This window comes from Canis lupus, chromosome 14 (assembly GCF_003254725.2).
Source record: "Canis lupus dingo isolate Sandy chromosome 14, ASM325472v2, whole genome shotgun sequence".
Taxonomy (NCBI): domain Eukaryota; kingdom Metazoa; phylum Chordata; class Mammalia; order Carnivora; family Canidae; genus Canis; species Canis lupus.
The window spans coordinates 42,924,876-42,951,771 of NC_064256.1; the positions used below are offsets into that span (position 1 = coordinate 42,924,876).

At 37.2% G+C, this 26,896-nt stretch overlaps 1 protein-coding gene across 2 annotated transcripts in view; it reads left to right on the forward strand.

The window, feature by feature from the left end:
- Positions 1-26,896, forward strand: part of ZNRF2 (zinc and ring finger 2) — a 108,585-nt gene that overhangs the window by 26,144 nt on the left and 55,545 nt on the right. For both annotated transcript variants that reach the window (XR_007402081.1, XM_025464513.3), the window contains exon 2: positions 26,372-26,467. Coding sequence is in view for 1 of the 2 variants with exons in the window: in XM_025464513.3 (XP_025320298.3) it covers positions 26,372-26,467 (96 nt within the window). In the remaining variant the exon portion in view is untranslated. The remainder of the gene's footprint in view (positions 1-26,371; positions 26,468-26,896) is intronic.

Sequence of the window (26,896 nt, forward strand, 5' to 3'; positions counted from 1 at the left end):
AGCCTCTCATGTTTAGGGGAGGAGAGGTGGGTCCTGCTTAACTGAACTGCAAAAATAGGTAGACTTGGGAGACATTTACATAGACCCAGAAGAAATAATAGAGAGCTTAAATGATTAAAATATTACAACTTTCTTCCTTGCTAATCTACCAAAAAATGTGTAATAGGAAAACGTGAAATAAAAGACTGGACGAACTAAGAAGGGAACTGTATGTCAGTGGTACACTGGAACGAGTGATTCCTGGAGCTGATGGTTAAATCTAGGATTTTGGCAACCATTGTTAAAATGAAATTATGTAAATTTATATATAAATTTTACCTAAAACATAGGCAGTAAATTCTCAAAACCCGATCACTTCCTAGTTATCTTATTGCATTTTACTATTATTTGTGTTCTTGAGATTATTGACATCTATTTTATCTGGATGTTCGTCGAAAGACTATGTAACAGTATGCTCTTGCTCTTTTCTTCCTCATTCTGTGTTCAGTGATCACGTACGTATTGGAAACCTGACATCAGTCCTAGTTTATACCATGGAAATCAGTAAATACTGAAAGTCAGGGTTTTTGTCTTTCCCGGAGAGTAGTTGTTAGACATCGGCCAGAATGTCATTGAGTATAAATATCATTTTGCCATTGGAGACTCTGATCGTCTTTCATCTTTGTACTTACTTTCTGAAGTTTTGGGCCTTCCACTCTCCTGTATAAATCGTTAATTGTTCTTAGGGAAATGAGGAACTGTTTATGCTAGTTCTATGCAAGTGTTAAAAAAAGATCTTAAGCTTAAAGGAAGGCTATGCCTTTTATTTAGCTTTTACTAGATAGTGTAGACGGTATTTACACAAATTTGTTCTCCGAGTCTTTTAAAACAATGTTACTTAAAGGTATCCCTGGAAAATCTTTCTTTATAACAACCATAGAGAATTGAATCTGTCTTTGAAAGCCATTAGTTTCATTTATTGAGTTTCTTGTAGCAAGAAGGAATAGACTTCTTTTGTTCTTTGTAACATGGACGTGTGTGTGATTTAATTCTTACATAGTGTTATAGAGGAGGTTGATCAGTTAACACTAAAAAACATTACTTCTAGTATTTCTACTTATGACTGGAATTTGATTTTTTGGTAAGATTGCAGTGTTGTTTTAATTATTTCCTACTTGTATATTTGATGTCTTTATGGTTTTAGAAAATCAGTGAATTGGGAAATTTTCCATGAGACTTGTGAGTCACTTTACATTTATCTGTCCTACATATTCTCAGCACTTAGGATAAGAAAAGAAGACTGAAATGTTGTGAACATATTCTAAATTGCTTATTACCATCTATATAGTATAGTAGTTTTTTTTTGTTTTTGTTTTTGTTTTTTTGTTTTGTTTTTTAGTATAGTAGTTTAAATTCTTGAAACTGTAGTTGAACCTTTGTGACTTTGGCCAAAAAATTTAGAATCTCTCAGCCTCTATTTTTTCCCTCAGTATTAAAGTGGTAATAGTAACACACCTACCTCATGTAATGGTTTTGAAGATTAGATGAGATTTGCAGCATTTAGCAAATTGGTTGGCTCATGGTAAAGTGCTCTGCAAATGTGAGCTAACATCCTTATCAAGGTGATAAATTTTATCTACAAGTTGCCCTAAAAGGTAGATATGAAAGCTAGTAAGGAAAAGATTACATGAAATACTTAAAATAATAAAAGCTTTTGAAACAAAGTCATGAAGAGGAAAATCCAATCTCTTATGGCATTAGATGCATATGAGTAAGGTGGTTAAGTATTGTCGCCTTTCATTTGTTCAGCATAATGATTTGATCGCCATACCAGCAAATAATTACACCATGTATTTTGTTCACTGAAATGCTAAACCTTTATAGTCTTCAGTTCTATAAATATATTTTGGATAAATAGTAGGTGATTTTCCAAAAATACTGGATAGCCCAATTGCTATAGAAATAGAATTTAAGACAGAATAAGATTCTGTAATCCCTTTGCAATTTAAGTTGCGTACTGACTTGTTGGGCATGATAAAAATTAGACTTTGCCTTCTTTCCCTTCCCAAGTCTGCTTTTTAGAATAGCTGGCTGTGAAGTAGCCCTGTGTCCAAGTAATAAGCCAAACAGGAGCAAGAGGCAGAAGGGGGCATTGGTAATTCATCTCTCAATACTACTAGCAAGTTAGCTGCCTAACCTCTTATTTTGTATTTATTTGCTATTTTATTCTAGCTACCTAGAGTTGATATTGTGTTGCCACTTTTTATTCTTAGTATTGATTGGGTTTTCCCTCTTTTTTCTACTCTGCTACCTCTATTCCTTCTGGAACCAGTAGTTTAATGGTAAGTATTTAAATAAGATTTACAAAGTTTTTGACCTAGTGAGGAATTTTTTGCCCTCACCTGTCTTGGTGAAAACTTTGTAGACTCCAGATGGTCTCTGTGGTTTCCCAGGTTTTCATTGTTGCCTTGTTTGTGTGTAGACTGACAAAACTTTAGTTTTGAGGTACTCCTGTCCTTGCATGCTGTGTCAAATGGCATCCATTGTGTGTGTGTTTCATAGTGATGTTTTTCTTGGAGCTTGCATTCTTTTTTCCCTTCTTACTGCTGTTTTTTGTTTTTGGGGTTTGTGTGTGTGTGTGTGTGTGGGTGTGTGTGGGTGCGGTTGGGGTGAGAAAAAATTTTTCTCACATATGCACTTCTATTTTCCCTGCACTATTTGGAATCTTTCCAAATTTTTTTTGCCAGTTAGATATATGTGAGATGTCTGTTCTGTACACATTAAAGGTATAATTACTGTTATCTTTGGGCAGAATTATAGATCGAGTCCAAGTCTATTAAATGATACTGTTGTCATCCATTGAACTCTTAACTGCTAAATTTTCTATCAGACTCTTTTGCTTTATTTCTCATTTCAAATTTCAAGATGTTTGAGCCTTTCAAGTATTTTTAAAAGATAGAAATATGATTTTTCAGATTTATCAGAGCAATATCTATCCGTCAGGCTGTTGCTTCAAAAGAAATTTGCATTTACCACCAAGCCTCATGTTTAATTTTTTAAAACTCAGCTTATGAAATATAATTTAATTGAGTAAAAGGATGAGGTTAAGTTTAGAGCACTAAGATTCAAATAGTAAACTTAGAAAGTCACTGTTATAACATTCTGTCATCAAAGAAAATCTCTTAAACTTTTTTCTTGTTTATACATAAGAAAAACATAAAACAGAAGAATCCAGTTTTACAAAGTAACTATCATTCTATGTCTAGAAATAGAACATTGCCAGTAGTACCTCAATGTGTCTTCCTGATTATAAAACCTTTTCTTTCTTTTAGAATAACCATAATTTTTATAATAATCATTTTCTTGCTTTGTTTTATCATATATATATATAATTCTGAGGAGTATCTTTAAATTTGTCAGCTCGATATAAGTAAGTACACATACTCTTACTTTTTTTTTTTTCCCCTAGTATTGTAAGATTTATTTATACTGTGTGTAAGATAGGGGAGGAAAAATAAATTTTCCTCTACCCTTCTGAGTTCTTAGCTGAGACTCTTCCAATAAAAGACAGATTAACAAGACAAATCTGACTCCAGATCTCTGCTCAGGATCTTGATCTTAGGGTCCTGAGTTTGAGCCTGTTTTGACTTTCATGCTGGGTGTGGAGCCTACTTAAAAAAGACAAAGACAAACAAGTTTATTAACGTGTGCTTCATTAATACAGGGGAGATACCCAGGGCAAAAAGAGTAGCTCTCTCATGGCTTAGATGGCTTAGAATTCAGATCTAAATATCATCTTAGGAAATGGGAGAGGAGATGTAGTCCTCTCAGGGGATAGTAAATGATTTTTTAGGAAAGCTGAATGGGCCATTAGAATAGATGAAGAGGTATGATCATATGTGACACAGTTGGTCTGGATGTGGTGTCAACTTGTAGTCTCCTCTCCTGTGATGAGTCATCCCTCTCTGGTTGATGAAACTCTTGGGGAGGGTATTTATGGCTATGGGAGATAATGTCTTTAGATAGATAAGGGAGTTCAGAGTAAGCTTCTCCTTGTATTTGTTGTTTTTCAAGTGCTTTCAGCTAAAAATAATCAGTGTACCAAAGAGGGCTCTTCTGGAGTGGCATATTCACTGCCCTCAGTAGCTGTGCTCATCCACATCCATCATTCTATTCTCTGAGTATACCATAGTTTCCATTTTATTATTCTGAACACTGCTGCTGTGAATATTTTGTTAAACACGTATTCTGGTGAACGTGTGCAGATTTCTTTAGGACAGTAGTAATAGTGTGGTTCTCTGACCAGCAGCATTGGTGGTGTCACCTGTGAACGTGTTAGAAATGCAGATTCATGGGCTCTACCCTCCTCTCCTGAATCATAGTCTCAGGAGTGCGGGTAATAAGCTCTGGATGGACAGCCCAGGTGGCTCAGTGGTTTAACGCCACCTTCAGCCCAGAGTGTGGTCCTGGAGACCTGGGATTGAGTCCCATGTCAGGCTCCCTACGTGGAATGGAGCCTTCTTCTCCCTCTGCCTGTGTCTGTGCCGTTCTCTCTCTCTCTCTCTCCCTCTCCCTCTCCCTCTCTCTCTCTCTGTCTCTGACTCTCATGAATAAATAAATATTTTTAAAAAACTTTTTTTTTTAAAAAAAAAAGCTCTCTAGATGAATCTTACACACGTTGAGGTTTGAGAATCACTGATACATACCTCGAAGTGGAATTGCTGAATCATTGGCTCTGCATACCTTCAGCTTTATTTTAAACTGTTTTCCAATATAGTTGTATCAATTTTCACTTAGGCTGGTGGTGTTCAAGAGTTCATTGTTGCTCTGTATCATCTGTGACAATTAGTATTGTTAAAGTTTAATTTTTTGAAGTAGAACTGTAGTATTTTCTGAGCTCACTTTTAACCATAGTTGAATTTTGCCTATTCAGATTTATTGCAAAAATTGACTTCTTAGATTTATGGGAGACTTTTTAAAAAAAAATTAGAAAAGTTTTTAAATATACTGAGGGGTGGAGAGAAATAGTACCGTGAACTCATAAACTTCGTATAGTCATCATCCACTTTTACTAGTTAATTATATTTTGCCATATTTGCTTCAGCTATCCCTTTTCTCTGAAATATTTTAAGCCAGATACCATATCATGTTACCTCATATACTGTATGTATTTAAAATATATGCCATTTCTTTACATGATGATAATCTTTCTTAATGAGGGCCTTTTCTTTTTTAAAAAAATATTTATTCATGAGAGAGAGAGAGAGGGGGGGGGGGGAGGGAGGGAGAGACATAAGAGGGAGAAGCAGGCTCCCTGTGTGGAGCCTGATACAGGACTCAATCCCTGGACCCAGGATCAGACCCAGGATTGTGCCATGAGCCAAAGGCAGACCCTTAACCACTGAGCCACCCAGGTGTTCCGAGGGCCTTTTTTATTTTAAAAAGAGCAACATCATTAAAAACATGTAAAAATGTTGAAGTTATGACAAGGCACTATTTATCATTTGTGATATTGTGAGAGATTTTGAATGAACTTACAGTCTTCGAATACTCTCTACACTCTAATGTAGTCAAATAAGTAATCATACTGAACATTTTTTATTTCACCAGCAGAGTCAAAAATTCAGGTTTCTTGGGACACTTGGGTGGCTCAGCAGTTGAGCGTCTGGCTTTGACTCAAGGCGTGATCCAGGGGTCATGGGATCGAGTCCCACATCGGGCTTCCTGCGGAGAGCCTGCTTCTCCCTTTGCCTGTCTCTGCCTCTCTCTCTCCCTCTCTCTCTCTCTCTCTGTCTCATGAATAAATAAATAAAATCTTTAAAAAAAATTCAGGTTTCTTAAAATGATGGATATCAGGTTTTGCTCTTAAGGATAAGAAAATGTTTTGAGTCCTCAGAAATTTATTCTCTAATAAAATTAAGCATATGTAATGATGTCTGTCCTAGTTGATGATTTGAATAGACTGTTAAAAGAGGCTTTATTCTGGGCAGCCCTGGTGGCCCAGCGGTTTAGTGCCGCCTTCAGCCCGGGGTGTGATCCTGGAGACCCGGGATCAAGTCCCACGTCGGGCTCCCTGCATGGAGCCTGCTTCTCCCTCTGCCTGTGTCTCTGCCTCTCTCTCTCTCTGTCTCTCATGAATAAATAAATAAAATCTTAAAAAAAAAAAAAAAAAGACTTTATTCTGACTGTTCTTAGAAGCAACCCTCCCAGACATACAGTCTTTCACAGCCACTGGCTTGTGAGTTGTACTGGGTTTAGTGCCTTGAATCAGCACATCCTAGCCTCAACTTCCAGCAGAATTAAGAGCGCATTCTTGGTTTTATAATGAATCAGGCAATGAGTCGTTTTTGAGTGGGACTACTATTTGGCATTGTTGGATAAAAGTGAAAGTAGAGGTCACTTTCAGGGTACTTAGGAAGGCAAAAATTAAATACTCCAACACTCCATGTTATTATGCAGTAGATAAGATGCACAGTGACCTTTGATTTTTTTTTTGCATTTGTGATTCAATTAAATATTAAATCATACTGATAGGAAACTATAGCTACACGGTATGTAATATATGTTATTTTTTAAAAAGTCTGTGGTTGGGGCAGCGCGGGTGGCTCAGTGGTTTGGCGCCCCCTCAGCCCAGGGCCTGATCCTGGAGACTGGGATCCAGTCCCACGTCGGGTTCCCTGCATGGAGCCTGTTTCTCCCACTGCCTGTGTCTCTGACTCTGTCTTTCTGTCTGTCTGTCTCTCATGAATAAATAAATAAATAAATCTTTAAAAAATAAATAAAAAGTCTGTGGTGGAAATAGAAATGAAGCTGGAGTTGGGAATGAAGTGATAATTCAAGGTTTTGTATAATGAATAAAAAAAGGTGTGAGTGTGTGTTAAACAGAAGAGTGACAAGATTGGATTTGTGTCTTGAAGATGGCCTATAAAACTATAAAAGTAGTTTGGGGGAATGGGAGGATTAGAGCAGAAGTGTATAGAAGTTACTGCAGTAGTCCACTAAAAAAGATAAAAGCTAGATACAGGGTGGTGATGGATGTCTGAAGAATTAGGGGATTTGACAGGTCCTTGAGAGATAAAATCCACGAGGTTGTTGGTGGATTGAGAACAAAGAGGTGCTGCTCCAGAGAAGCAGTGATAATACTGGACTGGAACATCATCATCGTTCCTCAACTCTTTTGTAGGTGAAACTTTTTAATCAAGTTCACTGGCAGCTTACAGAGTTTTTGTTATGACCAAAATTTTTCAAAGGGGTTTTCAGTACACTTGGGGTTTTGTTTTTGTTTTTTGTTTTTTGTTTTTTTTTTTTAGATTTATTTATTCATGAGAGACACAGAGGCAGAGACATACATAGGCAGAGAGAGAAGCAGGCTCCCTGTGGGGAGCCCTGTGCAGGACTCAATTCTAAGACCCCGGGATCATGACCTGAGCCAAAGACAGATAGATGCTCAACCACTGAGTCACCCATATGCCCCTCAAGGAGGTTTTCATATTTCTCCCCTTTGAACAATTTTTAATGACTTCAGAGATCAGCAAATTTTCAGTGAAGATGATAAATTATTTTGGGCTTTGCAGGCCATTTGATTTGTCACCATTGTACTGTGAAAAAAGCCATAGAAAATATATAAAATGTATAAAAGCATGTACGTAGCTGTTTTCCAGTAAAATTTTATTAGTGGAACTGAAATTTGAATTTTATAGAATTTTCATGTGTCACAAAGTATTCTTTTTCTACTTATCTTCCCCCCTCCCCACATTTAAAAAATCATTCTTGACTCAAGGGCTCTACAAAAGCAGGTGTTCAGGCTGCATTTAGCCCATGAGCCCAGTCGTTTGCCAGAATTGCTCCAAGTACAGTTTCTTTGCAAGAAACCTGTCAGATAAGTAGCAAATAGGCTGTGCCGATGTTAATTCCATTCATTCCTCAGGAGTTATAAATTCTTAAGTTTATAATGCTGTCATTTGATCCTTCCTTTTGTGAGTTTGGAGGGCCTCAAGAGACAGGAATACACATAGAAACAAGGAACTACCAGCAAACTCAGTATTGCTAGGGAAATATTTAATGCAGAGTGAATTCCCTGAAGAACTGTAACTTTAAGAAGGTAATTAACAGGGTAGCAATGAGAAGTAGTTTCCAGAGGTCAGCACCTATGGGAAAGAAAGTCAATAACTTTTGTTAGACTAAATACAAATGTGTTACAAAAGTGGAGTTGGGTGTTAATGTGAGGAACTTGAAGTGTATTTGGGAGTTGGCAAGTCTCTGCTCTTCTTGGAATATTGCATACTAGTGATTTCACATCTGTTAAACTTGAAAACCCTTATAGGGCAGCCTGGGTGGCTCATCGGTTTAGCGCTGCCTTCAGCCCTGGGCATGATCCTGGAGACCAGGGATCGAGTCCCACGTCTGGCTCCCTGCATGAAGCCTGCTTCTCCCTCTGCCTGTGTCTCTGCCTCTCTCTCTCTCTTTCTCTCTCTCTCATGAATAAATACATAAAATCTTAAAAAAAACACATTACATATGGAAAACAATTGAATAATATTTTAAGAAGCAATATCTGGATATTTCAATTACAGTTTTTTGTTTTGTTATTTTTGTCTCACATTTCAAATTATGGTACATTAGTATGTGGGGAAAAGTAGGTTTATTCACCTAAATGTTAAGATACAACTAAGATGGCATGAATATGCTGGAAATCTAATTCTTAAAAGATGTAGATGTTTTGCATATATTATCTGTGACCTGATGCTTTTCCTTTCAACATTGCTTTGTATTTCTGTTTAAAATATTTTTTCCTTTTTGGACAGTATAGAGCACACTGAGCAGGAAGTTGCAACTGTAGAAAAGAGGCTAATCTTTTTATTATTTGCTCTTCCTGTTTTCCCACCTACATTCTAGCCGCTCTGCTCTAGCCAGCCAGTATATCAAGGCTCTTGTACTTTCTCTTGCTCTTTAAGCCTTACCAGTTGGGTCTTGTCTTTTGCTTCTCTGTTCTAAGTAACTATTTAAGTCTCTAATTCCATGCAAGTGAATGGTATCAGTAATTTTAAGATTTAGTTGATCAGGATCAATGATAAAAGATTATACCTCCCTTAGAAACAAAGTACACACTAAAAATTTTAGCATTTTTAAAAAGATTTATTTATTTTAGAGAGAGTTACACCTTGCACAAAGGTGGTGGAGGGGCAGAGGGAGATAGAATCTTCAAGCCGACTCCCAGCTGAGTGCAGAGCCCAAACACTGGGTTTAGTTCTAGGACCCCAAGATCATTGCCTGATCCAAAACCGAGTCAGGTTCCCAAAATTTAGGATTTTATTAAAAAGTAAATCCTTTAGGAAATATAATTTACATACTATTTTCTGCTCTTTAAAAAAAAAAAACAACTATTTTTTTTTTTTTTTTTTTAATAAAAGCTTTAAAAAATCTTATTTTTTGGTCAGGGAAAATTTGTACTGTGATTATCAGGAGAATATGTGCCTAAGTGTGTTGCCTTCTCTCTTATTTTCCCAGGGTTATGAATGGAACATTAAACTGTTTAAATATATTTTATCTGAAACAGCAGCAGAAAGGCACCAGCTACTGTCCATCAAAGAACTAGTCTAGATTTATATTAAATAAATCTTGGGGAGCCCCTGGGTAGCTCAGTTAAGCATCCAACTCTTGATTTTGGCTCAGGTCATGATCTCCGTGTCCTGGGATTGAGCCCTGCATGGGCTCTATGCCCAGTGGAGAGTCTGCCTGGGATTTTCTTTCTTTTTTCTGCCTCTCCCTGCTGCTTGCTTGCTCGCTCTTTCTCTCTAAATAAATACATCTTTAAAAAATAACAAATTTTGGAATTTCTATTTTCTCAGCCCCATGGTCTCCATCTCATTTTCTACTTTTTAGAGAATTAAGTTTTACATATTTTGTTGTCTTTAATTCTGATAGCTGACAGTATAATAAAATCTCCATGTTGTGTGTGTGTGTGTGTGTGTGTGTGTGTTACAGGTATGTGTGTAAGAGGAAGAGGGAAAAGGAAGAGAAACAGTGAGCCTTGCTTTAAAAAATACCATTTAGGGGGTGCCTGGGTGGCCCAGTTGGTTGGGCATCGGCCTTCAGCTCAGGTCATGATCCCAAAGTCCCCTGAGTTGGGCTTCCTGCTCAGTGGGGATTCTGCTTATCCCTCTCACTTTGCACCTCCCCCTGCTTATGGTTGCTCCCTTTCTTTCTCAAGTAAATAAAATCTTTTTTTTTTTTTAATGTCATTTAGCTACCTGTTCAGAGCTGCCATTGTTAGTTTGAGCAGTAAGAGAATTATGGAAAGAAAAAGAAAAAGCTACACTTTATCCCCAAATTTGGGCAACATGAAGGATACATTAGGAGGAGGATATAGTTGTTCATTCATTTATTAAGTATTGAGTATCTACTTTGGCACTTTGGCATGGTACTTTGAAGTAAATGGATATTTTGATGTGAAACAAAGATACGGGCTTTTTTTTTTTTTTTTTTTAAGATCTGTTTTAAAACCAAGTACGATATTTTGAACATTTCATACTAAAGTCATTTGACAAGTGGTTTCATTAAGACTATAATGGTGCCTGTAGTTCTTGAATAAATTTTTTAGTCTAATGAAGTCTGGTTACTGCACAGTAAGAGCCATAATTTTGTTTTCGTTTACATTTTAAAGAGACTTAAGACCTTCAGTAAAATTCAGCTGAACCTTTGACAGTTTCTGAGATAGCTAAAACATGATGAGACAACAAGGTTGAAAATGATAGGAATAATATGTAGACCTTACAGAACCTGAAATGAAATGGATGATAAGTAATTATAAACCAGTTGATATTGTTTCTAGAGCTCATTATCCAACTTTGGTCATATTCTGCAAGTCAGTGGACTTGGAAACATGTATTTTTAGAAGCCAACTATTTGGGGACATTAAGGTAATTGAGAATTTCAGCTGTGGCCTATCTATATAGATTTATCCTAATTTTTTGCTGTAAGCCAACAAGTGTAAACAGTTGTTAACTGTAGTGGTTAGAGCTCATTGTCATAAACTGTAGTGGTTAGAGCTTATTGTCATAATTATTCTGAAATCTATAGTTAAATTTTTCTTTTCTTCATTTGACCTCTGTGTTTATTTAGGGCCATGGCAAAACATATTGCTCATATGTATGACCCCATAGACTAGTGGGCATTATACAGTTGAACTGTGTTTTAGATAAAAAGCTGTGGCTCAGAGGTGCATTTCTCCATCTATCATGTGAATTCCTAGAGCAAATACTTCGTATTTGCAATACTCCTCCCATCCCCACCTTCAACTGAGAGAAAATTGCAGAGCAGAGGCTGTCGTCCTGTATATGAAAATAAACAAATAAATAGACTGACTCCTATTGAAGCTCATTCTCTGTTCCAAAGGTGCCTTGAATGCTGCTATGGTCTGAATGTTTGTGTTTCTCCCAAATTCCTATGTTGAAAACCTAATGCCCAAGGCTATGGTATTAGGAGGTGGGGCCTTTGGGAGGCACTTAGGTCAGGAGGGTAGGACCCTCAGGGATGGAATTGGTGCAGTTATGGAGAGGCTCCTCATCCCCTTTCACCCTGTGGAGTTACAGAGAGAATTCTGACCAGGAAGACCTCATTCAGTGGTCATGGTACCCTCATCTCCAGAACTGTGAGAAATAGATTTCTGTTGTCTATAAGCTACCTAGTCTCTGGTATTTGGTTATATAAATAGATTGAGACACATAATATAGTCAAGTCTCTAAAATTGCCCCCAAAGAAGTAGAGACTAAATTACCCCTGGCACTGAGGCTGCCTCCTCCTCCTTTCCTGATAGTGATGAAAACTGCTTACTTCCCTTCATTTATGTTTTGGTCATTCTGTACTTTGATTCACCACCTTCCAACCCCAATCTGGATGTGTGGCCATTTTGAGGTTCATTGATGACAGAAGATATTCAATATATTGAATTTTATAAGGCTCATTTGTACTAGTTAAACCACTGATCCTTCAGTCCTTATACTATTATTGGCATACTTTCTTATATTATAAATTAAAGGTACCTTGTTTATATCACCACATGGAATTTATTTAGTTTTCCATGGGAAAATAGCTGTTTGCTTGTTCTGTTCCCCTTTTCTAGCTGTTTAAGAAGAGTAATCACATCATACCCTATTTAGCATTCTTATGTAAGATGGGCTAATTTCTTAATTCATTCAAACAGATTTAAACACTGAGGAGGTTGTTTGTTGCACCTAGTGTAGTTTTAATATAAAAATGTCCAGTCCCCACAAGTATCTTATCAAAAGAGGGAAAAGAAATTATCCCCCTTCCCCATTTTAAGCTACAAAGAAACCTTTAGAGCATATTTAAACTCTTGTAGTACGTTTTATGAATCATTCCAGTGTGCTGATATTTAACATAAAAAAATTGTACTTCTGAGGTGCCTGGAGGGCTCAGTCTGGGTTAAACATCTGCCTTCAGCTCAGGTCATAATCCTGGGTCCTGGGGGTGTCCTGGAATAGAGCCCTATGTCAGCACCCTGCTCAGTGGGAAGGAAGTCTGCTTCTCCCTCTCCCTCTGCCCCACACCTGGCTCGTTCTCTCTTTCTCTCTCAAATAACAAAATTAAAAAATATATATGTATATTATGTATCTGAAAAAAGAATAAAGTGATAGAATTACCACAAATAGGTAGATAGAAAATGATGACTTTCCCTAATAGACTTAAATATGACCTTGATAAAAACTAAGTTTTTTTAGGAATGTTTTTTATGCAAATTGATGTATATTGATGTTTGTTTTGTAGGTTCATCAAGGATTGTTTTTGATGATTTATAGAATTTGATATTTAAATGTTTAATCTGGTAAATATGCTTGTTGAGCAAGGTTAAAACTTATTCTACATTGTGTTGTAGGAACATTTGTTATCCTGCCATTTTTATTTTGTTAGAGGTATTTTTGTCCCTTATTATGTAGCTGTGATTATTAAACAATATAAGTTTTACTTAAATGTTTCCTTTTGGCTTGAGCATCTTTTTTCATATAGCAGAAATTTTACTTATTAGAGAAATGCGATCGTTAGAAAATAGCCTGCAACTCATCTTGCTGGTAGTTACTTAGGTTTACTTGGCTTTCATTTTCTGAGGAAATTTTTCATAACAGATAATCCTATATTTGCCAAATTCTGAATAGGTCCTACTGGCAAATGAAATCTCTTTTCAGTTTACACTCTAAACCTTTTGTTGTATGGCATATGTTGTATATGCTGTAAAACTTTGCTTATGGAAGTTGATTTATTGATCTTTCTTTTTATTGGCATGTTTTTACTTCTTATTGGCATGTTGAAAACAAATTTACCTTTAAAATGAATTTTTTTTTTTTTAAATGCTGTTCATTCCTGCAAACAAATGGGTAGGACTCTATTAACTGCAGTTAGAATTCCCTAATCTGCTTTTTTGTTTGTTTGTTTTTTAAGATTTTATTTATTTATTCATGAGAGACAGAGAGAGAGAGAAAGAGAGAGAGAGAGGCAGAGACTCAGGCAGAGGGAGAAGCAGGCTCCATGCAGGAAGCCCGACATGGGACTTGATCCCCTGTCTCCAGGATCACACCCTGGGCTGAAGGCAGCGCTAAACCGCTGAGCCACCGGGGCTGCCCCATAATCTTTTTTTTTTTTTTAATTTTTATTTTTGTTATTTTTTTTATTTATGATAGTCACACACACACACACACACACACACACACACAGAGGCAGAGACATAGGCAGAGGGAGAAGCAGGCTCCATGCACCCGGAGCCCGAAGCGGGACTCGATCCTGGGTCTCCAGGATCGCGCCCTGGGCCAGAGGCAGGCGTCAAAGCGCTGCGCCACCCAGGGATCCCCATAATCTGCTTTTAATTACATAACTCTTGACTCTGTAGAATCAAGACCAACTATACAGTCCATTCATGCATGTGTTTAGGTACTTACTGAGTCAGCTATAAGTCTAGCTGGATGCTAGGGTAGGGTGATTGAGTAGAATACTTAGAATATACAGTTTCTGTCCCACAGATATTAATCCAATTTCAGAAATAAAATCTACATGGAAGAAATGTTGTAGATGATATATATCAAATGATTGTTACCAGTAAACGAAATGTAGAACAGAGATGGATACATGGTTTTGAGTTCTCTTAAAAGGTTTCATTGCAATGGTGAGACTTGATCTGGGCTGAAACAAATAGGAGCAGATTGTTAATAAAATTAGAGAAAAGCAAGCCATATTGGCTAAGAGCAAGAGCATAGAGGTGTGAATAGGTATATTTTGTTGGAGGAAAGATTAAATTGGCTACACCAAATTTGTACTAGGGTAATCGTTAACAATTATCTGAAAAGCCCAGCGTAGGAGAAAACAGAGTGTGTTTGTGTGCAGTAATGTAAAAGATGATCAAAAGCCAGAAGCTGTGGTAAAACCTCGATAGCTTAGGAATTGGAAGAGCCAAATTCTGTCACACTTGATTTTTTTGCACTTAGGTTGCTGTTCTCTTCAAGTGAGCAATTTAAACCAAGAGAGCCAGTGGACTCCTTTTGTTTTAATATTCTTCAGTTCCATTATTGAAAATAGGAAGTGGCAGTCACTATTTTGTATTACCTGGGGTGTTTGGTGTAGCAGATGGAGGTCACCTGCTGTAAATATCCCCCAGAACACAGCCCTCTGCTACTGATTCATCCATTGCCCTATTCAGTGCAGGTATACTTAAGTTTTTAGCTTATTGGTCATTTCCTTTTAAATTGTAGTAGTCAATTCAGCTATCTAATTGATATCAGAAGGAATAGAGCTTTGTTTAAGGGAAAGTGTAGAGGAATAGTTTTAATTTGGGGAAAACTTGGAGTACCAGATTTGAGTCGAGGACATTAGTAATCAGTAGGGTTAATGTAGGGTTAATAGTTGGTTGATAGCATCTGAGGGAGGGGCTTCAGTGCCAACCCCAGGGTCACAGAGTTTGTATGTGGTAGACCTGGATTTGTACCCAGGTCTATACTACAAATGTAGTACAAATACTACAGACCATTTAAGCTAATAGGAAGATAGACACAAGTAATTACCATCCCATGTTCTACATTATAGTATTGGAAGTGTCATCAAAGCACAGATAGAAGAAATACAGAGGGAAGGAATGATTAGATCAGCTCTGAGATGGAGCATTTAGAGAAAGATTTCTGGAGAAGGAGGATACCTAAGTAGAGCTTTGATAACAATCTAAGCTGTGAAGGATAAAAGACGGGGAATAGTAACATTCATGTATCAGTACCTCTGTATTTTGCTTTAAAAGACCAAGGTTATCTGGCTCATTTCTACTGTCCATTCTTTTCCATCAGTTCCCCCTCTTCCTTTTTTTTTGTCTTAAGATTTTGAGAGAGTAGCTCACATGTGCAAACACGAGTGGAGGGGAAGGACAGAGGGAGAAGCAGACTGCAGAACAGGGAGCCTGATGTGGGCTGATCCCAGGACCCTGAGATCATGTCCTGAGCCAAAGGCAGGTGCCTAGTGGACTGAACCACTCAGGTTCCCCTTCCTTGTCCTTTTTATATATAAACATGATCGTAACATTCTCCTCCCAGTTTGGGGTGGTTCTATCATTTTCACCTTGTCAGCATTTTTAATATTTATATGCCATACCAATGATTGAAAACTGTACCAAAAATTCCTACAGTTTTCAATGATTTCTTCAATTAAATTAAATAATATTGTATGTAGTATACATATTACCTATGTGTGTGTACATAAAACACCATAGCTTGTCCATTCCTGAATTATTTATTAATCTCTTGAATGGGTCTTGAGTCTTTAAGTATTTGAGGATCTATATTTCTTAAGTCCTACTTTTTCTCCCTTCTAAGTGTTCTGAAGACACCCTCCCTCCCAGGCATGCACAAAAGTGTGTCCAAAGTAATATCTGTGTATTCTGTGGATAATTCTGAGACTAGTAAGATTTCTGCCACCCTTACTCCTCAATTATTATAGATATCTTATGTTTTTCCTGTTTAAGTAGTCACTAGGATTCGATTCTTTTTTTTTAATTTTTTTTTAGTCTATCTTTAATCATTTTGATCTGTGTTTGTTTTTTTTTTTTTTTTTAAAGATTTTATGTATTTATTCTTGAGAGATGCAGAGAGAGAGAGAGAGGCAGAGACGCAGGCAGAGGGAGAAGCAGGCTCCATGCAGGGAGCCCGATGCGGGACTCGATCCCGGGACTCCAGGATCACGCCCTGGGCCAAAGGCAGACGTTCAACCACTGAGCCACCCAGACATCCCTGATCTGTTCTTTTGATTACATTCTGTATTTTGGGGAAAGCAGTTAGCCTTTGTTTTCCATGAATTTTTCTTTTTTCAGATTACTGCCATTTTTGTTTTGTTTTTCCATAACTCTCTGCTTTCTATGTCAGTGATGTTGTCACTAGCTTTTTTTTTTTTTTTTTTGTCACTAGCTATTTCTATTTCTCTCCAGTTCTTCTGTGTTTTTTATTTCCATTACAGGTTTACTGTCATATTGAATTTATTTGCTGAACTATAATGGCTGTATCCGGAGTTCTTTAAATTGTCTCAGTCATCTGCCTTTTTAGTATGGTGGATTCATAGCATGTAGGTCCTATATTGAATCCTTTTTTATTATTATTCATCAAAGAATGGAGTCACTTCTCCATTGGGAGAAACAGTCTCTGTTGGGACTGTTGTCAAGGGAAAAACAGTGTGGGGAGAGGGTAGAGAAAGTGATCTAGGGAAGGCAGCAGCTTCAAATCGGATATGTTCTTGCAGAATACTCTTTCACTAGGCTGATGTGTCCTGTGCTCTGAAGACATTCCTTCCTTCAAAATAGGCTTAATTAAATCAAAATTTAAGTAAAATAAATCAAAGTAATATATGTGTATATTTTGAAAAAAGTACTTTTAGTCTTATAATAAAAATTATTATTCTCTTGCTTCAATTCTCCCCAACTCCCAGGTTTTTTTCTTGAAACAACTATTTTCAATACTTGTAGCTGTCAAGTATTTATAAGTAATATGCTTATATTCTTTGTAATTTTTTAGATGTTAACTATTAAGTACTTATTAGAGAGATGAGGACTTACTATATATATATCACCTGTCTTCATTTTTATCTTTCTACCTTTTGAACATCTTTTTATTTATTTTTTATATTTTTATTTTTATTTTTATTTTTTTTTTAAATTTAAGTAACTTCTTTTTTTTTTTTTTTTTTAATTTTTATTTATTTATGATAGGCACACAGTGAGAGAGAGAGAGAGGCAGAGACATAGGCAGAGGGAGAAGCAGGCTCCATGCACCGGGAGCCTGACGTGGGATTCGATCCCGGATCTCCAGGATCACGCCCTGGGCCAAAGGCAGGCGCTAAACCGGTGCGCCACCCAGGGATCCCTTGAACATCTTTTTAAATGATGATCTGCTTGATACTCATTGTTTATAGATTACATTCCTGTTGTGTATTTGGTAGTTAGAAATTGCCTCTATTTGCTTACTTGATTTTTAAAATTCCTGTCAGTTCTTCCCAAATTTGCAAAAGAGTTATAAAACTGTCTGAACACAATACTGTTTTCTACCCGATAAAACACCTCAAGAAACCTTATCTGTTCACTCTCTACCACTTCCCGTCTTCCCTAGATCCTCTACTCTCCTCTTCCAATCTGGACCAAATACCTTCTAGACAATTATCCAAGGATTTCCCTTCACCTCACCCATTTCCTTTATCTCAGTGTCTCTCTCTCTCTTTCTCTCTCTCTCTCTCTCTCTTTTTTCTTTTCTTTTCTATTTGCTCCTTTGTTTCAGTGGACCATGTGTTATAGAAATTGCCTGAGGGTGCATAGGAAGGAAAGTGCTTTGATAAAATGTATCAGTCAAGTGTGACTAGTAATAATTTGGATATGTAGTCTAAGTGAAATAATTCTCAGATTTTTAAAGTTATTACTTCATTTGTCTCTTTTCAAGTGTTGCTATTAAGAAGACTAATGCCATTCTGATTCTGAAAAGCAGATAACGACTCTCAAAATATTTGTATCATGAAAGGCAAAAAAATGTAGAAGTCTGGGAAATAGTTCTAGATATTTTTCATCTTTTTTCATTTTGAAAGCTTTCAGGCTTTGTTCGTATACCTAATGCTCTGTAATTTCACAGTACCATACCTTGGTATGGCTATTTATTTTCATTTGTTATATGGGTATATTCTTTTAGTTTGCATAGTCATGAACTTCAGTTTGGGAAATCATGTTTTTGGTAGTTTCTTCCCTTTTTCTCAAGTCTGTTTCTAATTGGTTGGATGTTAGACCACCTGAATTGATCTTCTGATTTTATTATTTATTCTCCTGTTTGACTTTTGGCTCCACTTCCTTCGAGATTAAAAAAGATATGCAGAGTGATGGTGAAGGACTTAGGCTGTGAAGCCAAAAGCCCACTTTGATTTCTGGCATTGCCAGTTTCTAGCTGTGTGACCTTATGTAAGTTACTTTACCTTTTCTTTTCTTTTCCTTTTTTTAAAGATTTATTTATTTATTCATCACACACACACACACACACACACACACACACACACACAGGCAGAGACACAGGCAGAGGTAGAAGCAGGCTCCCTGCAGGGAACCCGATGTGGGACTCCATCCAGATTCCAGGATCATGCCCTGAGCCAAAGGCAGAGGCTCAACCCTTGAGCCACCCAGGAGTCCCACCCTTTCTGTTTCTCATTTGTAGAATAGGGTTTGTATTAGTACCTCATTCAAGGATGTGAGAATAAATTAGTTAATTGACCTAAACTGCTTAATTTCCTGGTATATAGTAAATGTTCATTGTTGATTACCTCAAGTTAATATTGAAGCTAAGTTTATTTCAAGAGCTTTTGTTTGCTTCTGTGTTCCTAGTTTATGGTATATTGTTTCATGGATGCAGTATCATCTTGAACTGTTGGGACAGTTGAGGAAATTTGGGGAAAACTTCCAACATATAAGATGGACCCCAAAACTAAGTAGAAAGAAAATCAAATAAATAGAAATCTTGTAAGATTTTCGGGGTTCGGCAATGCTCAAGTTCTCTTGTTTCCTGTGTTGATAGTTTTATCATACTTTCTTTAAATTTGTTTTGGCTGGAGGCTCTTCCTAAATTTCCTCATAATGAGGTTCTAGTTAGATTAGGTGGAAGTATACATACGTGTTGTGTCCTCAGTGAGTCACATCAGGAAGCACAGGTGTTAGCTTGCCCTTTTGTCGGTGATACTAAGTTCAGATTTAAGGTGAGGTGAGATAGTTTCTACATTTTAAGAGTACCTTTTTATCTTTGTTAGTGATCTTGGGTTGATATTTTCAGAATGTAATTATTTATAATTACTTTTGCATTCTTTTTAAATATAAGATACTATGATCTCTTATGTCATTATCCATTTTGATTCTCAGGTTGTCCAAATCTGACCAGGAGAAGCTTTTTGAGGCTGGCTTCTTTGCCTTTTTATGTGTTCATATCAACTTTTGAGCACTTCCTTAGTCTGGCATAACAATATATTCCAGGCTCACCTGTACTTTCCCTGCCCCAGACCTAGAACCCAGATTTTTCTCCAAGGAGCTCTTGTTTTTCTTCACAAAGGAATGATATTAAGAACCGCCAAATCTGGGAACTGAGTCTGCTCTTTGCTACAGAGGTGTCATTGCTTCCAGGTCCTTTTAGTGGACTGATCTGGGTGTGTGTGTATGCATGCACGCATGCATACTTATATTTGTACCTGCACAAGCCTGTGTGTATTTTTTTGTTTCCATTTATATTTAATTTTATTAGGGATTTCCCCCCAATTCTTGGGGTTTGTTTGTTTGTTTGTTTGGATATGTATTCATTAACATTGTTCCAAGGTCCAAAACTTTATTAAAAGGTACACCCAGGAGTACCCCTCCCTTTTATAGCCACACTTTCATTATCTATAGGTAACATGTATATAAACCTTAGTTTGAAGCTTATCCTTCCTTGTTTTTCTATTTGCAGATAACACACATGTACATGTATTCTTAGTTACTCTTTTTTGGTACAGTAGTTTGCATACCATTGCACTCTTTTTTCACTTAAGATAGTCTTGGTATCTCTCCGTATCAGTTCATAATGACCTTCCTTCATTTCCTTTTTATAATATAGTATCCCATTGTAGATGCCTAATAGTTTCTTCACTATGTCTTTTATATGGTTACAGTATTTTGGCTATTCCAAAGGGTGTCCTCATAACTTACTGTGTGTGGTTTTAATTAAAACACATTTTTTTAAAGATTTTATTTATTCATATGAGAGAGAGAGAGAGAGACAGAGGGAGAAGCAGGCTTCATGCAGGGAGCCTGACGTGGGACTTGATCCCGGGACTCCAGAATCACGCCCTGGGCCAAAGGCAGGTGCTACACCGCTGAGCCACCCAGGGATCCCTAAAACCTAAATTAATTTATTTATTTATTTATTTATTTATTTATTTATTTATTTATTATTTATTTTAAGACTAAATTTATTATCTCTTGAGGTTCTATGAGTAGAGTGGAATCAATTGTTAGAGCTCTTGCTTGGAGTCTCAAACAGTTGCAGATGGAAGCTGGGGCTAGAGTTCTCTGAAATTTCAAAGTAATTCAACATCCAAGGTAGCTCACTCAGTATACCTGGCAGTTGATACTGGTCATCTCAGGGCTCACTTCTGGCTGTAGCTGACATTCCCGCTGGAATGCCTATTTGTGACCTCTCTATGTGGCCAGAACTTCCTAGAGCATGTCAGCTGGGTTCTGAAAGGAAGTATTCCAAAAGCGAGCATCTTAAGAGGTCCAAATGGGAGCTTCAAGGCTTCTTAAGATTTATCTCAGAATTCCCAGAACATCACTTCTGCACTCTTGATTCACCAAAAACATTTAGGCTGGCCCAGATTTAAGGGGAAGAAAATTAGTCATCTTAATGTGAGAAACAGGGTGCATGAAATTGAGGCAACTATATTTGAAGACTGTAAATGTATCATAGTCTGCCTTCTGGCAATCACAGTTCACATCCCTTCCATATGTAGGGTGTATGCACTCTTTCCAGCATTCACACAGTCTGATCCAATTAAGGCATCAATTTGAAGTTCAGGATCTTGTTATTGGAGTCAGGTCCAGATATGCATGGATAAAGCTGCTCAGGTGCAGTTCCTTCAGTACAGTTCTTCAAAAACCGTTCCCCTTGACCTGAAGACCTATATTGAGACCTTTATTTCTCCTTATGTCTTTGAGTTACTATTGTCCAGTGTTTTTTCATTTCCTCCATTTCTTCTAGGACAGATCTAATGGTGCTGAACTTCCTCAGCTTTTGTTTTATCTAGGAATTTTATAATTTCTCCTTTACTTTTGAAGGAATTTTGCTGGATATAGGATTCTTAGTTGATAGGGTTTAATTTTTTTTCTCCTTTGAACACATTAAATACATCAGCCCATTGTCTTCTGGACTTCAGAGTTTCTCATGAGAAATCTGCTTATGATGTTAGGATCCCTTAATGTGATGATCACCTTTGTCTTACTGTTTTCAAAATTCTTTGTCTTTTGCAAGTTTGCTTATAATGTATCCTGGTTTGGATGCCTTTGAGTGCATCTTACATGAAGGCTGTTGAGCATCTTAGATGTTCATATTCATGTCTTTCATCAAGTTTGGGAAGTTTTCAGCCTTTATTTCTTCCAATATTCTCTCCCTCTTTGTCTCCTGGGACTCCCACAATGCATATATTGCTCTGCTTGTTGGTGTCCCATGGGTTCCTTAAGCTCTGTTCACTTTTGTTCAGTCTTTTTTTCTTTATTCCTCAGACATCATCTTTTCCATTGTCTTGTCTTCAGATTCACTGATTATTTCTTCCTCCTCAAATCTGCCTTTGAATTGCTCTAGTGAATTTTTCATTTCAGATACTTTTAAAGTGCAGAATTTCTTTAGGGTTTCTATTTAGGTTTTCTATCTATTGATATTTCCATTTTCATATTTTGATCATATTTTCTTGATCTTTTCTACATCTTCCTTTAGTTTTTTGAACATCTTTAAGATAGACATTTTTGGCTAGTATATCTGCCCTCAGAACTTTTTCAGTGACAGTTTTAGTTTTATATTTTTCCTTTAAAGGGGCCATGCTTTTCTAAGCATATAGCTTAGAGTTTTTTTTTTCTCGCTGAAAACTGGTTACTTGAATCTAATCATGTGGTAACTCTGGAAATCAGATTTTTCCCCTTCCCCAGTGTCTGCTATTTTTCATTATTGTTTTCTGTGGGATGTATTGTAGGCACTCTCTGAGGATCATCAGCCTGAGGTAAAAACTTAAGGTCTTCTCTGAGACTTACCCTGGGCATACAGAGTCTCTTTTCAGTTTCCCCTGTATATATAGTTTTGAATCTCTTCTTAGTCTTTAATGTTGGGCTCTCAAAAAGGGAAAAAGCAAAAAATAAAAGGGGGAAAGGTGGATATAGGCCCTTTAAATCCCATTGGAGTTTCTTCAGCCAGAGTGGGGGGCCTTACAGTGGGAGCGGTCCAACAGCAATGACTACTCTTCTCTGTATCTGTACCTCTTTGATCAGAAGCCTCAGAGTGCAAGGTTCCGGTATTTGAAGAACAAGAGTCCTCTGTACCCACCCTGGTTCCTGCAGGCTGTGTGTAAGCTGCTCTAACAACAAATGCACTGCTGCCTGCTGTGTAGCTGGGGGGTGGGGGTGGTGGGAAGGATAGCTGTTACTGTGCTAAATCCTGAAATGAACCACAATGCAGTGCTCAGGTCTTCCCCCTGGAAGTTGCAAGCTCCAATAAACTCCAGAGTTCCAAAATAGTTCCCTCAGGCAGACTCCACCAATGCAATTATTTAGTTGGGGAGGCCAGTTCCGCTAGTGCTTTCTACTCCACCGTCTTCCCGGCATCTTCTATCTGTGCATGTGTTTTTTGTGTTTTGGGGACAGGATTGCTGGGTCAGAAGATAAATATATATGTAATTGTGTTAGATATTGCCAAATTGCCCTCTGTAGTGGTAAAATTTTGTATTCCTACTAGGAATATATGAAAGTACTTGTTTTCTCACAGCCTTACCAACAGTATGTTGTCAAGCTTTTGAGTATTTGCCAATCTGGGGTAAGTGGTGATATCTTAATGTAGAGCTTAAGGAGAGTAAACAGTATGTACAAAGAACTAATCCGAATTTCTAGTTAAATAAAGTGAATTAAACACGTGTGTTTTGTTTTGCTTCCCTCCTAAAACCCACTAAAATGGGAATAAAGAAAAATAACTTAAGAGGAATAAGAGGAAGGTGCTTCTTCTATTCTGACACTGCAGTTATTCATTTGTTTAAAGATCAGTTAACTATCCTTTTTTAAAACTTTTCCCCATTTTTCTGATACTTGGTTTTCCACAATTTTTAAGAATCCTTTTATATTAAGGATATTGTGCTTTTGTGATACATGTTGTAAATATTTTTGTCTTTTAAATTTGTTTCTGGTGTGTTGTGTTTTAACCATGCATTTTTTAAAAAATTGTGTTATATTTATGAGAGAGGCCCTGAAAAGCTAATTGGAAGCTTTGTGTTTAAGGCTGGGGTTTATCAACAGACAATGTTTCATTCTGTGGGACCTTTTGATTTAAGAAAAGAATCTACCAATTTCTTGATAAAGATAGAGTAAAGGAAATTGTCAGAGGGGCCCTTTTCTGTACGTAGACCATTTATTTCTGTGTTTCCTTTGTTGTGTGTGGGGGTCCTCAAGTCACTCTATAGGGTCTTTTATTCTATACTTAGCCTTCATTCTCTTGCTATACTTGGGGAACTGTAGTTTCTTCTAGTTGCTATATGTTCTGGATTGAGGACATAGGATTCCCCCCACCCCACCCCAGTCTTTGTCTCAGGAAGTCCTTTGGAGGTGTAGATTGAAGAGTCCTTTGAGAATTAGGTAGTAAGAATTGACTGACTTCCATAGACACTTAGAATGTCTGTTTTCTCAGTCCTGGTAGTCTGTTTTCTCATCTGCTGTCTCCTTTCAAGTTCTTATTTTATTTATCTTATTTTTATTTTCTCTTTCAGTGGATTTTAGATGGGAGGAGAAAGAAACACATTAATTTATTGTATTTAACTAGAAATTCGGGTGGTTCTGTGCACATTGAGTTTTCTCTCCTTAGGTTCTACTTTGTGAGCAATTGGATAGTTCTCAGTAGTTCACAGTATTGTACTTTGGTGATTTAGAGTTTATGTGCCTAACTCAGATGATTATGATGAATAGTTAGAAAATTGGCTGCCTTTTGCCCTCTTTTATGTCCTGTTTAATTTCAAGGGAATAAATTTTTTTATAGTTCCAAGCAAAAGATTGTTAGTTGGTCCTTGAAATACGAATGCTACTTGAGAGTCTGTCTTATCCCCATTTGCTATAAGTTTCCTTATATTGGTATAGTCTGTGTTTGATGATTATAGCTATTTTGTAGTTTCATTCTTTTTTTAAGATTTTATTTATTTATTCATGACAGGCAGAGAGAAAGAGAGGCAGAGACACAGGCAGAGGGAGAAGCAGGCTCCCTGCAAGGGGCACGATGTGAGACTTGATCCTGTGACTCCAGGATCATGCCCTGAGCCAGAGGCAGATACTCAATTGTTGAGCCACCCAGGCGTCCCTGTAGTTTCATTTTAGATGAATTTCCTTTCCTCCTTTTCATTTTGGTGGTTTTTGAGAAGGGAAGTATGTTTACTTTTATTCCTTTTATTATTATTTTTTAAAGATTTTATTTATTTGAGAGAGAGCATGAACAATGGGGGAAAGTGGCAGAGGGGGAGGGAGAAGTAGATTCCCCACTGAGCAGGGAGCCTGGTGCTGGGCTCAATGACCTGAAGTGAAGGCAGATGCTTAACCAACTGAGCCACTCAGGCGCCCCTATTCATTTTTTAAAAAATGCATTTAATACATTGTGACAAACAGTTTCAAAAATCATGTATTTTTTTCCTAATTTGTATACAGTTCTACATGAAGTGTGATTCTAGTCTGACACATTTGATAACAGTGTATGTAAGCCACAATGAAAGAGGAAGGTGCCTCTAAACAAACATGTGCTGTCAGACTTTGAGTTTCTTTCACTACCCTTCTTCATTAGCTTTTGTCTCTCATTGGCTCCGAGATCTCCGTGCACACCATTGTCCTCTCCTGGCCAGTAGTTTCTGTTCTCCTATAAGTTCAGTTTACATGAGCCACTGGTCTCTCTCTTACCTACATGTGACTTTCTGCCTCCGCTCTTTACAGCTGATGAGATGAGTGTACTCTCTTGCTGTTTCTAGTCATGTTTCCAAGGAAAACAGATTGGCCCAGACTATCTTTTTGTGCCACTTCTGAATTGTTTTTCCTAGCCAAACTATAACTTGCCTCCATTGAGTCTCAGGTGTCCAGTGCTGCTCAGGTCTGTTTAGGGATGACAGAGAGGGGGGCAGCAAGGCAACAATAAGGAACAGTTCTCCTGGTGAAAGAGGGAGTAGGATAGAGCTGAGTATAGAGCACATTCCCTATTTCAGTATACCAGTTTATTTTTAATAGACTACTTTAGGCAAGTAGTGCCGATTGAATATTGTAGGAAACTAGCTAATATTTAAGTGTTAGAATTGACTGGGAAATCTGCCCTACTTGATGCTATTTTCAGTTTGCTTTGTGACTAGTAGCATAGTGTGGGAGAAAGATCATTATACTGGAAGACAGGAGTCCTGATTTTGCCGATGTTGACTTTCTTCATCAGAATAATTTCTAAAAGGTCAGTGGAGTAGAATAGTTTCAAAGGTACTATCTAACTGTAAAACCTTGTGACTCAGATTGTGCCCTACAAAGCTGGGGAAGGTAATTTCCACAAAATCAGAAGTTTAGTTAATGTTTTAAAAAAATAGAAACAAGAATCACTGGGCCCCCATACATTAGAAAAAGATAGGGGAGTTTTGTAGTGAGTCTAATTCTTCTCATTTGTGTTTGTTTTACTTTTTTTTTTTTTAAACCTCATCTTCAGAGTAGAAAGTCATTGGTTTAATTTTTTATTTATTTATGATAGAGAGAGAGAGAGAGAGAGAGAGAGGCAGAGACACAGGCAGAGGGAGAAGCAGGCTCCATGCACCAGGAGCCTGACGTGGGATTCGATCCCGGGTCTCCAGGATCGCGCCCTGGGCCAAAGGCAGGCGCTAAACCGCTGCGCCACCCAGGGATCCCTGTGTTTGTTTTACTTAAAATGGGATGGTCCTTGTAAATTGATTGAAGTCCGTTATACTTAAACTCTTTTTCCCCAACATAACTTGCAATTAAGTAGTTATTACTGTAATACTGAAATTTGAAATGCTTTTGGTCTTTGATGCTTTTTTAAAAAAATGGAATTGTATATTCAGAATAATTGAGTAAAATGGATTTCTTTTACTTTTTTAGGATTTAAGTGCCCTGTATGCTCAAAATTTGTACCTTCAGATGAAATGGATTTGCATCTTGTGATGTGTTTAACAAAGCCAAGAATAACCTATAATGGTAAGTTCAGTGCTTTAAAATACTATTTTAAATTAGAATTACTGTAGATTTTCTGAATTTTATGTTTTAGGTGAAATTTAAAAGGCAAGGAACCCTGGAGCTAACTGGTATTTTAGCTGGTTTGGTGCATTGGCTTTACTGTTCCTTCATGACCACAGTCTCCAGACATTTAAAATCCCAGGGAAGATTTTTCAGTGTAGCTTTGGTACTTTTTGAAATAGACTTGAAAAACAAAATCACATGATTCATTCCTGGTTTTTTTCAAAACTTCATTAATAGACAAATTTCAGAAGCCTATAAGAAATTTCAGGGATTTTTCAAATATAATTGGTTTAAATAGAATAAGCAGAAAAAAAAAAATAGAATAAGCAGGAAGAGCACCAGTAAACGGTGAAGCCGATTGAAAGGTTGACTTCATGCAACAGATGT